Raw genomic sequence first — 14,823 nt, 5'->3', positions numbered from 1 at the left:
AAGAGGCAGAATTGAAAGCAAAGGCAGAGGGTGGGTACAGATGCTAGAGTCACTGCAGGTAGTCCGATGAGGTAGGATCCCAGCTGTAGAAATTTAAGGTGTGGAGTTGCTCAGGGTGTAGAGCTGTTCATGTGGAGGGTTCAGACGGCAGGTAGTTTTGAAGTGGGCCACATCAAGCAGGGAGATGGAGCTAAGCTGAAGCCCCAGCAACACCATCATGATAAGGGGTCTGGTAAGACAATGGGGAAAGTAGATGGGGGAGAGGAGAGAGGGAGAGGAGAGAGAAAGGGGGGTAAGGGGGAAGGAAATAGACCAAATTATGCCATGTGGAGGTATGAATTTAACACAATGAAGCCTACTGTTATGTATAATTATAATTTACACACACACACACACACACACACACACAAATTATGGGCAGGTGTGCATCCTGTGCCATGTCTTAGGTGCCCCTCCTTTTGTGTTTCAGGAGAAGGGGTTCCATTATTCATTGGTCTAGTGTGTTTGATCAGCTCTGGGGCCTAGTTTCTCTGATATGGGTTTAATATACCCATGCATCCAAAAGCCTCTGATTCAATTCAGTAAGTTCACAGGTGGTAATTTTTTATTAGCATGATTATTTTTCAGTTTATGAATGCATTATGATTGCATTGTGCAGCTGGTTTAATGGTTCCATTTTGATTTATTATTTGGTCATATGGGATGAAGGGTAAACTTTATGGTTAAGGTGCGTAGGGAAGGATTGTGAGTGAAAGTCTGTGCTCCTCAAACAGGCTTCTTGAGCCCCTATCACCTGCCTAGCTCTTTCCAGAAATGCTCAGGCCAAGAGCTGTAGCACCACCAACCAGCCATAGGGGTTTTGGAAAATCCCACCTTTTCTCTGAGCTTCAGTTTTCTCATCTGTAAAATGAAAAAGTTGGTCCTTCCAGTTAAGACTTTCAAAGATCAAGGAATTATGAAAGATTGAAAATGAGAGATGCCAGGCTTGGTGGCATAAGCCTGTGATCCCAGCAACTTGGGAGGCTGAGGCAGGAGAACTTCAAGTTCAAGGCCAGTCTGGGCAACTTAGAAAGATCAAGTCTCAATCAACCCATCGATTTTAAAAAAGTAAAAAGTAAAAAAACAAGAGAGAAAAAGCAAAAATAAAACTTGCTGTTGAGAAAAGTGTCCAGAAGAGGGCGCAAGATACTGGGGATAAAATACAATGTAGCATTTATGGTCCTCTGGAAAGGAGTCCTGCAATCTCTTCTTACTTGACAGCAAGTGACAAGGAGAGGGATAGTTTGCTGGAGGACTTCCATGGGAATGGTAGACTGTGGGCATACGGACTGTATCATTTACATTTCCCTCTGATCCAATTCATGTCATTTTTTCCCTCCCTTCCCTTTTTCTACTTTTGGAGGACAGTACAGTTATTTATACTATTGCTCTTAAACTCTGTGAATAGCCTCTATAAATGGAGATTCTGAAGATTCTGGGAAACTGTAAAATATACCCTTTTCCCGTTTTCTTACCCCAAGAAAAGAATCCAAACTGACCCTTTTGCAGCGCAGCGAGGATGCCTGGCAGGAGGAAAGCTGCTCATTCCATTTGGGATTAGAGGCAAGCTTTATGTGACCCTACCCCCACCCCAAGGGAGCATGTGGCTTCTAGTCTCCCTGAGCTGTGAGGGACTGATATCAGACCTGCAGAGGGAGCAAGCTTGGAGATAGGAGTTTTCTTCCCTTGAGGCTATCAATCCAGTATTTGTGACAATAGCTTTAAACTTTTCTTTGGTGTCTTAAGCCACCAGGCCACAACCACTGATGCCCAGCAGTAGTACCGTCTGCCTTTCCACCCAGCAGCAGGATCTATAGCATCCTTGATGGTGCCAATTCAGCCTCTGCTTGAATTCCTTCTGGGACAGCAAGCTTACTTCTCCATGAGAGTCGTTTCTCTCAAGAAACTGTTCTTATTCGCATGTTGTACTCCTTCTTCCACTATCTGTCACCCTGCGACTTTCTTCCCATGGTCTGGGTCTGGTCTATTAAGGAGAACCAGCTTGATCACTTTTATATTGCAGATTTTTCCAGTATTTAGAAACAGTTATGATGCCCCATCCCCCTTGTTGGGGACCCCCAGCTCTCACCACTCCTCAGTCTACTGTCTTGTTTTTCCCACATCAGACAACCCCAATGACCTCCCACCATGTTCACAAGTCTGGCTTCATGTTCCCCAATACCCACCTCAACCTGTGCAAGAATGCTCCTGCAGAAAGAAGTCCAGGTTGGGCATTGGGTCAGACAAATAGTAACAGAGGTCAGAGGGTAAACCCTTACAAGCTGAGTGTGGACCCAGAACAGGCAAAGGAGAAGTCCACGTGGCTCCAAGACAGCCTCAGAGACAAGTGCAGAATAAACATTTTGGCAAGCTCAAAATGTTCCACAGTGTCAAGGTTGTGAACATCATGTTAAATCCTGAATTCCTAATAAGATCCTGATCTGGGGCTGTGGAGGTGATCGACCTCTACCTAGTGACCTTCACACTGTCTTGCTTTCATACTTCCAAAAGGAATTTTGAAAAACTACATATTCACACATTTTTAAGTTAATACCTAGATTTTCAAAAAATAACTTTCAGTAGTTAGAAAAGACGTAATTTCTGGCATTAGGCACTTAAAATATTACTGTTTTAAATGGACTCAGGGGACTCCAACTGTCATAGCAATTGCATACCCTCCAATGCTTATTAAAAACACACAATCAAGTCCTTTAAATTATTCATTTTTTTTCTCCTTGAGATTAAAATTCTATTCCACTTGCCCCCTGAATTTTAGCCTATACTTTTGTGCTACAAACTCATTTAGTAGCCACCTATAAAGCTTATCTATAACAAAAATATGTATCTAAATATATTTTTTAAATTCCCAGTTGTCTATTAAATTATTCTGAATTAAATTAGCATCACAAATGTTATTATTGCACAACTTCAAAAATTTATTCCTATTTTGGTCATGGACATAAGTGCTGAGAAATCATGTTTGCATAAATAAATAGATGGGAAGGGAAATTTTGTTAGAACAGTGTCCTTTAATTCTTTGAATTCTTTCTGAGTTGCCAAAAATCACATAGTGATCCATCAAAAGATTATTTTTAATACCCAGTCAGCTGACCACTGGATTAGGTCCTCCTTCAATTTTGCTGATAGCACAGAACTGGAAACCACCTGACTTGCAAAAGAATGCATGGCCCCTTCCTTAGAATCGCTAGCTTTCTCAGCATCACATTGCTCACTGTTCTTTTGTTTGGTGTCCTGGAAGCTTTGACTCCCCAAGTCAAGCACTGCTCCCCCCACCCCCCCACCCCCAGTTCGGAGGCATCCAGAGCCTCCCCTTCTGCAAACTGAAGGAAGGAAAAGTGGGAACAAAAATCTGAAAATGACCCTTCCTAACTGCAGGCCTGGATGTTGTTGTCTGCAAATCAGTGTTTAGGAAGAATGCTGCATGCAGAGATTCAGGATCTGGAAATTGATTCCCTTCCCGGAGGACCACAAGCCTCGGTTTGAAGATGGCTGATTTAACAAGTAGGAGCATTTGGAAACCAAACTGCCATGATGTGGAGGAGAGAGATTGCTCAAATGAAGTTCTTATCAGTGAGCCGATCATCACAGAACACCTTTTGTATGTGATAGTATTAGGCAGGTATTGCGGCATAATGAGGTCCCCTCCATCTTAGTGGTTTAAAACAGCACATATTTAATATCGTACAGTTTCTGTGGGTCAATGAACATACTATCTCATAGTTTTTAAAATTTAGACAAAGCTTGCCGGATCCTCTGCTTCAGGGTGTATCACATGGCTGCAATCCAAGTGTCAGCTGGGGCTGTGGTATTTTCCAAACTGTCAGTTAGGGTCAAATCTGCTTCCAAGCTCACTCACATAGTTGTTGGGAAAAATCAGCTCCTTGGGGACTGCTGCACTGAGGTCACCTGTACTTCCTTGTCATGTGGTCCCCTGAGCATGGAGTCTTCATCAGAGCAAGCATATGAAAGGAGTCAGAGGTACAGCAAGACAAAAGTCAGTCTTTTATAGTCTAATCATGAAAATGACAGTTCATAACTTTGCTGTATTTTATTGTTGGAGGCCAATCACCAGGTCCAGTCCATATAAACAAAGAGAAGAGATCACATCAGGGTAGAAACTAGGAGGTAAGGAGTATTTGGAGCCAATTTAGAAGTAGCTTACCAGAGTGATTTTAATGACCACCTGTATGGGAAACAATTTCAACTATTATTTTTGTTTCTTATGATATAATTTCAACCGTATTTCCATTTCTTGGTTACAAACCATAAGACTCAATGCAACACTCAAAATCTGTAGGAGAGATGGCCTAGGGTGACAGTGACATTAGAAGTTCCTTGACAGTTCCAGCTGCCTCACAGGATAGTGAAGTCTCCAGTCCCAGTGGTGTCCAATAAGAGGCTAGGTTGTCATACATTTGAGAGGCTGAGTGGTTTTTTATTTGTTTTCTTTGCAGTGCAGAGACTCAAAGTCAGGGTCTCTGACATAAGAGGCAAGTGTTCTACCACTGAGCTACATTACATCCTCAGCCCAGGCTGAACATTCTTGCATTGAACTAAATGACTTACACTCAAAACTATAATTTTTAGTCTGTGATCCATGCCCAAGTCCATTTCTTTTCTGTCTTCCCATGCTGATGAAATTGTCCCCCTCCTCACTTTTTTGGGGTGTGTGTGGTTCTGGGGATTGAACTCAGGGCCTTGTGAGGCAAACACTCCCTCCTCACTTTTAAAGAGTTTATATTTCAACTTCATGGCTCTTCATTCAGATCCAGGATTCATCCATTTACCCCTGGTTAAGGAAGGCTAGACCTCAAGAGAAATTTGGATTTATGGAGGAGACAGAATATGGAGTATGAGAGAAATGTCTAACAGATTATATTAGTGTTCAAAATATCTGCTGTCCTATTCTGAGCTGCTACTCTGGTCAGTACTCTATTCTGTACAGCATCATATATCCCTTCCCCAATGGGTTCATTAATAGCCTGGTGACTTGTATTGTCCATTGAGATCTAAATTGGATCCCCAAGCAGAAAATTTAAGACCTAATATTTGTTATATCCCTCTTGCCCCTGCCACAACCCTGGTGACCTTCAAAATAGGTTCCCAGAGAAAAGGTGAGGTAGAGCAGAGCTATCTCCAACTCATGACAGAAGTGCAATATGAGCAAGAAATACAGTTTTTGTGGAAGGAACTAATACTTTGGGTTAGTTTGTTACTGCAGCATAACCCAATCCTGATTGATAAAGGTACCAACTTAAAAGTGCCTGAGAATCTGATCTCATCTGCAGTACACAGAATTATTACAGGGGAGCCCAGGTGGTGTGGGGGTGACAAGTAGTCCCAGAATCTTTTTTGTAGAAAAACAAATGGGGAGAGAAAAGTACACTCCAGTGCTCAGCAGCAAAGACCTAGAAACTGTGTCCCTCTCAACCCTCCTCCTGCTCTCTGTGCTTGCTTGTCCCTCAACTAGGACAGTGATAGTGGATCCTCGCTGTGCTTTGTGTAGTTTTCCACAAACGTGTGTGCTATTTAAAAAGAGGAGGAAAGGGAGAAGGTATGAATCTATTTGATGGGGAGAGAATATAAGAAAATTGTTTTAATCATCAAATTATACTGATTTACAGTTTAGAAAACATGTTTATGCAAATACCAGACAATAAGAAGGGCTCTTCTTGGTTGAGTTCCTCCCCTTCCTCTTTCTTGGCTTATACTATTTTTTCTGTTTGGCAACCTCATTCTTTCCCCCTCTCTTTTCTACCAACTATTGAGCAGTACTTCCTGTAGACCTGGCTCAAGATTTTTCTCAATTCACCCACTATTTTTTAATATCTACTTTGTGCAAGGCATTGTTCTAAGTGTGATACAAACACAGGTCTGGTGGGTCTCTGCCTTCAAGACCCTCCAAGCCTAGTGGTGAGGAGGGGAAAGGGACATTAATACATATCTAACATAGGGCACAGTAAAAGAACACTTTGAGAGGTGGAAATGAACACTTTGAAAGTTTAGGGTTCTTCCTCATTTACATATGATGGAACTTTCACTTGCCAGGCATTCTCAACAGATGTTTTCTCTTTGAGCTCGAGTAAGGCTTCTATACCCAGGTGTTCCTACCAACTGGGATGCTTATTAAACATGCAGCTCACTGACCACACACCTGAACAATTGAATTAGCACCCCCTAACGTTTCCTTAATCTCCATGGGTGCTATAAAGTTCAAGAACCACTAGTATAAAAGTAGTGCCCAGACTCTAGAGACTCCCTGAACACTAGCTCTCTAACCTAGATTATTGCTCATCCCTCCTCTTTGAGCCTTACTTTGCTCATCTGTGAAATAGGGTTCATGTTCCTAACCTCTTTATAAGGTTGCTCTGAGGCTCCAACAAGATCACAGGAATAAAGTGCTTGGCATGTTTCCTGGAACAAAGTAACTTTTAAAATGCCATTATTATTATTCAAAGGAGGGAAAGACCATATCTGATTATAGGATTAGAAATTCACAAAACTCTGGGCAAGGCTTGTATTCCCCTCAGGGAGGTGATTCAGTTCAATCAACATGAACCAAGCTTTTAATTTGTGCCAGGTGTGATGGAAGCTAGTTGGAATGGGGGCATGGAGAACTGGACTTTGGGTTGGCCTGAGATCCAAGTGGGATTGCTAGCATTGCTTTATCTTGCAGGTAAAAAGGTGGGTCTAGAGTAAGGTTAGAATTCAATTTGAGAGTCAGCACCACACTGAGGATGAACTGGGGAGCATGGATGAGGAAGAAGATAAGTTCTGGGACATGGAGCAAAGTTTTATTCAAAAACTAGGATGTGGAAGCAGGACTGGAAAAGGACATTGAGAAGGGGTGATGAGAGAGGCTGGGAAAACAACAGAGAAAGGAGGAAAATGATAGATGCCATGATGGGGCTGGGGGAGTCAACTGCCACCTCAGGCCTCACAGGGAGAAGGCAGTTCCAATAGAATGGGGCTGAGTGGGACCCAGGTAGGATGAAAGCAGCAACTTTTAACCTTAACTCCCATTAAAATCACCTGAGAGTTCTTCAGACTTTTTTTTTTTTTTTTTTTTTTAACCCAGGGCAGCACCCCAGACAAGTTAAATCAGAATTTCTGGGAGTGGAAGCCACACATCTGTTTTGCAAAAGTGATTGTGATGAGAAGCAAATGTTGAGAACCCGTGAATTATGGAAGGACTGGGAGAGAGTGAGTGGAGGCAGCTGAGTAGGTGAAGCTGTTACTTCAAGAAGCTTAGCAGGAAAATAGAAGAGACAGAAGGGATGGGACTACTGATGAAGTGATCTGCTGAGTAAGAAGTGGGGATTAAGGAAAGGAGGCTTTCTTATTAGAGGCAAGAATAGCCTGGAAAGTCAGCTAGAACTTGGAGTATTGGCCCCACTGCCAGAGTTTCGGATTCAGTAGGTCTGCAATTTAACCCAGGGCCTCCTGCAAGCTAGTCAAGTGCTCTCCCACTGTGCTGTACCCCTAGTCCTAATTTGTATTTCCACAAAGATCCTAGGTTATGCTGATGGCTGGTGTGGGTATTGGGGCACACTTTAATAACTACTGAAACCCAGGGAAGCTAACTTATGCAGAAAGATCTTTGAAAGAAAAATGTTTGAATCATGTCCTTTCTGCTCTTGCCAGTGATGTGAATAGTTCCATTCCAGATCCAACGAGAGTTGCCTGAGTTTTGGTCACTATTTGTTGACCCTGGAAATATCATTCTTTAGAATTTTTTTTAGAGGAGTTTTCAAAATTCAGATATCCAGGTCCCATCTTTCACTCATAAATCAGAACTCCTGGGGATAGGGCCTGGCCAAAGCTCCCCTTGTGATTCTCATTATGAAGGCACGTATGCTAAGTACCACAAGTCAATTACAGTGGGATCTTGCATTCCAGTGGGAAGGACTCACGTGGGATGCGTGCAGACTCACTTTCTAGGGGGTGGGGCTTCAGAACGGCCTCAGCTGGTGTAGATGCACCCTCTAGTTGAGAACCAGGCTCAAGGACAAATACCACTTCCAGAAGTCAAAGGCTATGTCTCTGACAGCCCCTTCTGTCCCTCTCTGGTACTCCTGACAAGTCTTTTCCTTTTCTGGCTGAAATTGCTACTTTTTGCTGAATGTTGGAAAGGACCCTACGTTGCTGTAGGCTTCCAAGTGCTGTAGAGAGGGGGAATAGAGGGAGCGACAGGAAGACTGAGAGTTTGGATATAGGGAAAAATGTGAGACTTCCCAGAAAAGCAAAAATGTTCTGAGGGGAGTGGCCTCGAGTTTAGTGGGAAGCTCTGGGTGAAACTGGCAAATATTGGTACCGGCGAACTCCATCTTTCTGATCAGGATTTCAGTGAAGGGAGTGCAGGTTGGCGGAGATTATTTTCAGTGTGTATCAGAATCCCCTTAGCAAGCTACAACATATTTTAATTTTAATAATGAAAACGTCGAATACAGCTACAGAAGATCAAGAGGAAAACGTGTGGAACCTTCCAGATATAAATAGATCTCCTTTTTTTTTTTTTAAATTTAAACTCTCCAATTATCCCCCACCCCCACCCCCCGTGGTTCCACTGCATTCTAGCCCAGTCTCGTGGGACACCACCCGGGTGGAAGATGTGAGACAGGTGCGGACAGACGCACACCTGTGCCAGCTTACAGCGGGCGTCCAGCAGGGGGCGGCGCGTGCCGGCTCCCCGGGAGCCGCTCCGTGTCGGCCCCGCCCCCGGCCCCGAGGACCCCGTGGCGGCTGGGGCTCGGGAGGGCTTAAAAGGCGGCGGCGGCGGCGGCGCACGGGCCGCCCGCTGTGACGCGCCGGTCCTCCTGCCTCCTGGGCTGGCCGGCTCTCCCTCGGGCACCCTGCACCTCCTCCCCATACCTGTGTGGGGAGCGGCTCCGCGCGGCCTCCTCCCCCGCCTGTTCTCAACTCCTGCCGGGCTGCAGCTACGCCGCCCGCCGCTGCGGGAGTAAAGGTCGCGTCGGAGAGAGAGCCGGCCGCGGCGCCTCCGGGAAGCCGGCTGGGCAGGTTGGGAGAGAGCAGAAAAGGGAGAGAAACTCTCGTCTAGTCCAGGAAGATGGCGCCAGGCCGGCCGGCTGCGGACTGAGAGCTGCCGGGGCAGTGAGGAGCCGGGACCCTCTGCCCACCTGAGCACGAGCTAGGGCTGCAGACGACCTGGGACGTCTCGGGCTCCGGCCCACCCCGTGGGGACATGTCGGTCAGCGAGCTTTACAGCCAGGTGAGTGCGGTGCTGCGCCGCAGCCCCGGCGGGCACAGGTGAAAAGCTGCCTGGGACTGGGGCGGTGCGCCTCTGAGCCACCTTCTCCTGCAGCTCCGGGAGGCGACAGGCGATTTCTAGCTTCTCCCTGGTCTGCGTTCTCGGCTCATCGAACTTCGGTGATGGACAAAGTTTGGCTGCTCCGAGAGCGCCCCTCGTTGACCGACCGCCCGGCAGCGCCTGCTTTAGTAGCTCCGCGGTTCTGTCTCCTGCCCGGGGTGTCGCCCCCTTCCACGCCACCAGCCCCTGACTTTCGTCGCCGGTTTAGTTCTCACATGAGTTTCCGGAATCGGGGAGGTGTCTCCCGTAGCTGGGGACTGGGGTCAGTCCCCGCGGTGGCGCCGGGCGTGCCGCCCCCTCCTCTGGCTTGGACCCCCTCCCAAGTGTTCTGCAGCGCCGCGCGGCTCGGGTGCTGCCTTCGCGTAGCGGTGGGGGATTTTTGCACTTGGGTTGAGAAGGGAGAGGAACCAACCTGGTGTGACGGGCGCGGCGGCTGGAGGAGGGGTGTAAGCTGTGCTTAGAGGGGTGCTCCAGAGATCCCAGGAAACGGGATCCCTTTCTTAACTTGGACGGGCATTTTGAGACGGCGTCTCTGGGTGGGTACAGAACGGGATTCGGTTATTGCGGGGAGGAGGTCATTAATATTGAAACAGGCAAGGTGTGGAGTTCTAGGATTCCTGAAGTTTAGAATGGGCTGAGGGATTAGGTGCTCGTAAGGGGGGAACAGGTGCGGCCTCGGGGGAGACGCAGGTGCTGTGGTTGAAGTTAAAAATGGGCCTCCGCCTCCCAAGTGCCTATGGCCGTGCAGCGGTCGTTTGGGCTCCTGATTTCATCCTGGTGTTCCGGGTGAGGTGAGTGCGGAAGGGCTTTAAGCACCAGCCCCATGCCGGCTTAAAGCCTCCAGATGCTTAGGCTTCCTGTTCATTTTCTCCTGTAGCCGGGACAGGTCTGACAGTGCCGTGTGCGCAAGCCTCGGTGCCGAGTGGTGTGACGCGCGTCGTGTGGGTGAGTATGTGATTGCTGGGACGCCGGCCCAGGCCAACAGGTCTGGGCGGGGTAGGAAGAACTGCTTCGGCAACCTCACCTGGCGACTGCTACTTGCTGTCCAGCGCTTGGGGGAGCCCTTCAGTACATAGGGCTCGCCGCCCTTTATTGCAAGAGTTTTTAAAACTCCCTACAGAAAAGGGACATAGCCAGCATGGGTTGATTCTCATGAGGTGATAGCGGAGGGTATCACCTGCCTTGGATACCGCTTTTGGGGATTTGACGCCTGAAAGGATGAGAAAGGATCATGGATGAAAGCAGCCTCTGGGAGAGGAGTGGAGAAAGTGGGAGCCAGAGCGCGAACGCTGGCAATTCTGGCTTTAAATAAAGCACCCCAACCCTTTGAGTGGTAGGGCTTGGGAAGGAGCCCTCAAAGCTCCAGTTTTGTTTCCCTGAAGCTAGTTGTCAGGAAGTGGGTGTGGAGGCTGGAAATCCTGGAGAAATGGAGGGAAAAACTGACTGCACAGCTGAAACTGTTTCCTGAAAGTTGCACGCAGATAAACCTGTGTTCCTAGGTAAACCAAGTGATAAACTACACGTGCAGTATATCATAATGTCCTTTTAGCTGTTTAATTGATGCATTGTATGAAGCTAATATACCATCAAGTAAATTAGTTTTGGGGACCTTAGTTTTCAAAAACATACTGGATTGCTTTTAAAGAACAGTTAGTTGTAAACACTTGACTTTTACTTAGAAATAAGAATGTTGCGTGCACATTACAAGGAATGACTTAGTTTTTTCAGAATACTTAGTTACACAAAAATTCTGTTACCAATAAAATGACTTGGAGGGTCACAAGATAACTTTTAAAAATTAGCTTCATTGGTGTGAAGGATTTGACATAATTAAAACCAGTAATTCATTTCCTCCCTAGGGCTGGTGGACCGCACCATGCTCTTAATGGGTTTCTAATTATCCTTCAGTTTTTGAATCTGAAGTTGAGATTTTCTGTGGCCAAGTAGTAGCTGCTAGGTTTGTGTCTTGAACAGTTGCTGCCCTTTTGGGCACTAAAACATGTTGAGGCCTTGCTGTGAGAAGCAGTAGTAGTGTTTCCTTACTGTGATAACCCCACTCACCAAGCTGGATTATTAGTGTGCGTATGAATCAAATCATACAGAGAAATTGTGCCTGCTGCTCAGATTCCCTTTGTTGCTTAGAGATGACTTGTTCATTTTGGTGTATTGATGAAAAACCTGTTAGTGGGCTTTCCTAATGTGACGAACACTGGACCTGGACATGCACCTTAGTTGTATGTATTACACATGCACACATTCATTATGTCAACAGCATTTAAAACTAGAGATGGAAATTTTAAAGCCCTATGTTGATCATACTTGTTGCTTTAGTGACAGTTGGAAGGTGTTATTTGAATATGGAGTATCAAATCATTCCAGGTAAGAGCTTAATATATTAGTGCCTTCCTGAGACTTTTCCCTGTCCTCCTGTTTACTCTTGATCTTTATCTACTCTTTTCAACTGCAGGATCATATGCTATGTCTGGGGGTGGGGGTGTATTTTTGTCACTGGCAAAAGATACTTCCATTAATGAAGGCAAAGATACTTCCATGAAGGATGGAGAAAGCTCTTTATTGTCAGTTCCAGACACTTTTGGGGTGATGTCAAGGTGAGTCAGCCTCACTTGCTCCCACAGAAAGGTGGAGCTGACAATGGCTCTGTTGTCGCAAGTGGCAAGTGTTAGTGCTTGGCTTCTGAATTGCCGAAAGACATGTGGGCTTGATGAGTACAGGTCCCAAAAGAAGTCTTAGCAAGCATATGCTAGCGTGGTGAATGTGACTTGATTATGATGGCAGAAAATCTGACTTTAAAACATGAACTATAACCTCCCTCAGGATGGATAGTATGACTGCTCTTTACAGGGGGTTATTCTGGTTGAAAAAAATGCTACTGTTGCAACTAACATTTCAAGAGGCTACTTTGATTCTAGTCGCAGAGTGTCTAGGAAGTCATTAAACTGAAATCGGTTCCTTCAAATCTTCCTGCTTTTAACTGCCAGGTAGTATTTGAACAGTGGATTTTTATTGTATTTTGTGGTTGGGATTAAACCTAGGGCTTTGAATACAACAAATACAACATTCTCCTGCTGAGAAACATCCCCAGACCCAAGCAGGCTGGTTTGCTTTTGTTTTGTATTGGGGGTTGAATCTAGGGGCACTTTGCCATTGAGCTACATGCCCAGTCTCATTTTTTTATATACTTATTTTTTTTTTTTGGAGATGGGGTCTCGAGGTTGGTCTTGAACTAGCTTGCAATCCTCTTCAGCCTCCACTCAGCCTTCAGAGTCACTGGGATTACAGGTATACACTACCACGCCCAGCCAAGTGATGAGTGTGTGTTGCTAGGTGGTTACGGGTGGACACACCTTGTGTGGTAGCTTTGAGCCCAGGAGCAGAAAGGGCACTGACTTGGTGTACCAGTTCTTTGGAAAAAACAGAATTCCTATGGTTGTTTCTAAATTTGTTTTAACTAGACATTCTATCAAAACGATGTATGATATATCAAACTCCTGTGCTTCCGAGCAGGTGTCTTATTTCCCTCACCTCTGCATCAGGTTTTCTCAAAGTTATCAGTCTAAAAGGCAGCAAGAAGCACCTGTTTGCTGTATTCCGCCTCATGGTTGGCGGGACTAATGATGGAGTATACTGTTGGTTCCTGAGTGCTCTGCTTTCTGTAAAGTGATGGTGTTGAGACATGGACTTGGTGGTAGTGGATGCTATTAGTATCCCTCTCATCTTCCCTTTATTCCATTCCCTGAATGCAACCTTGGTGGTTACTCACTTGATAACAAACTCATGTTACTTTGTCAATGCTTCCTGAAGCTGTCCTTGCATGTATGCACAGGAAGCCTGAGAATTTCCAGCCTCTGCAAATGGGTACAGTCCATAAGCAATAGGGGCATAACAAAGTTTTTCTGTTTGTATTGGGGATTGAACCCAGGGACACTTAATCTGAATACCATTCCATTTTGAGACAGAGGCTGACCAAGCTGCTAAGGCTGGCTTTGAATTTACAATCCTCCTGCCCCAGCCTCTTCAGCTACTGGGATTATAGGTGTGTGCTTCCATGCCTGGCTCCAGAGTTTTTCTGCAGAGTTGAATCGGAGTTACTGTACTTGGGACCTTTCTCAATATTACACCCTTACTACTTTCCCTGTCCCACTTCCCCATTCCTCTCCCCTCCTTTCCCCTCCTTTCCTGGGGAAACTGCCTACTGAGTCTCTTGTGCAGGAATCATCTTGGTATCTGATTCTGGGAACCATATTAACCTATAACTCCTGGAAGTTTGGATTGGTTAAGAAGCGTAAAGGCTTTGGCCTCTGTAGGCCTTGGGTGAGGCTAGAGTGTGTATGGAGGTCTGGTGCCCCACTCCCGCTTTCCCTCCCAGCCTGTCGGCCTTGCGTGTTGCCTTCTCCTTCTCATCCATAGCTCCACTTCTCTCCCTTTGCTCCCCTTTCTCAGTTGGCCTGTAAAACTCGGTGGATCCTTTTTGGCCCTGCTGGCAATCATCAGAATTCCAGAGTTTTTGTGAAGTTGAAGTTTTCATGGCATATCCAACTGCCTGTACCTGTGCTTCCAGAGTAGGTTGTTGTCCTGACCTTCTTTTGTGGTCCTTCACGTGACGTCTCGGCTCTACTTGAGCTGCTTGTAGAACATACGCCATTATCACATTTTGAGGACCCTCCAGTTTTTAGTTATAAACCTAAATACAGAGCTACCAGTATAAGATCACCTGCTTCCAGTTTGGTCTCCGGAGGTCTTGATTTGTGACTATGCAGCCACACTCTCCTCTACCCTGTTGCCCACGCAAGGGACTAGGAATGTGATCTAGGCATGTTTAGGGATAGGTAATAGTATGTGTTTTTGTACTGGGGATTGAGCCCTGGGGTGCTGTACCACTGAACTATATACCCAGCCCTATTTTATTGTGAGACAGGGTCTCTGAGTTGCCCAGGCTGGCCTTGAACTTGTGATCCTATTGCCTTTCTGGGTAGCTGGGATTAGTCACATACCACTGCACATAGCTGGCATTACTTTTTACTTTGAAGCAATATTTAGGATTATAGAAATGTCATAAAATAGCACAAACTCTTGTATATTTTCCCAGATTTCCCTAATGTTGATACTTCATGTAACCAGCATGCAATTATTGAAACTGGGAAATGTTTGTATAATACTTCCAGTCACTTCTAGTCTACAGATGTTACTCTAATGTTGCTGGGTTTTTCACAAAAGGTCCTCTTCCCCCACCCCCGCCCCCCCTCCCCCCGGGATGGGGTCCCATTTGGGATCCCACATGGCCTTTAATTCATAACTCCCTAGACTCCGTTGGCAGCAGTTGCTCAGTTTCTCTTTGACCTTGGCACTCTATGGGTATCTGTCACTTATTTTGTAGAGTGACTCTTTACCTGGCCTTATCTTATGCATACATGGAG

The 14,823-nt window shown here is 45.8% G+C and overlaps 1 protein-coding gene across 3 annotated transcripts in view; it reads left to right on the top strand.

Moving 5' to 3' along the window:
* Window positions 1-8,883: 8,883 nt before the first annotated feature.
* Window positions 8,884-14,823, top strand: part of Myo5b (myosin VB) — a 312,210-nt gene continuing 306,270 nt past the window's right edge. For 2 of the 3 annotated variants that reach the window (XM_046428404.1, XM_046428403.1), the window contains exon 1: window positions 8,886-9,289. In XM_046428404.1, coding sequence (XP_046284360.1) covers window positions 9,263-9,289 — 27 coding nt within the window. In that variant the 5' untranslated portion in view covers window positions 8,886-9,262. Of the gene's footprint in view, window positions 9,290-14,823 lie in introns of all 3 variants that reach the window. The other variant, XM_046428405.1, reaches the window with a different exon arrangement.

Source organism: Marmota monax, unplaced genomic scaffold, assembly GCF_021218885.2.
Source record: "Marmota monax isolate L192 unplaced genomic scaffold, Marmota_monax_Labrador192_F-V1.1 WCK01_AAM20220418_F8-fsc00031, whole genome shotgun sequence".
NCBI lineage: Eukaryota > Metazoa > Chordata > Mammalia > Rodentia > Sciuridae > Marmota > Marmota monax.
The sequence above is the reverse complement of the archived record's forward strand: the minus strand, read 5'-3'. Positions and strand labels throughout refer to the sequence as shown.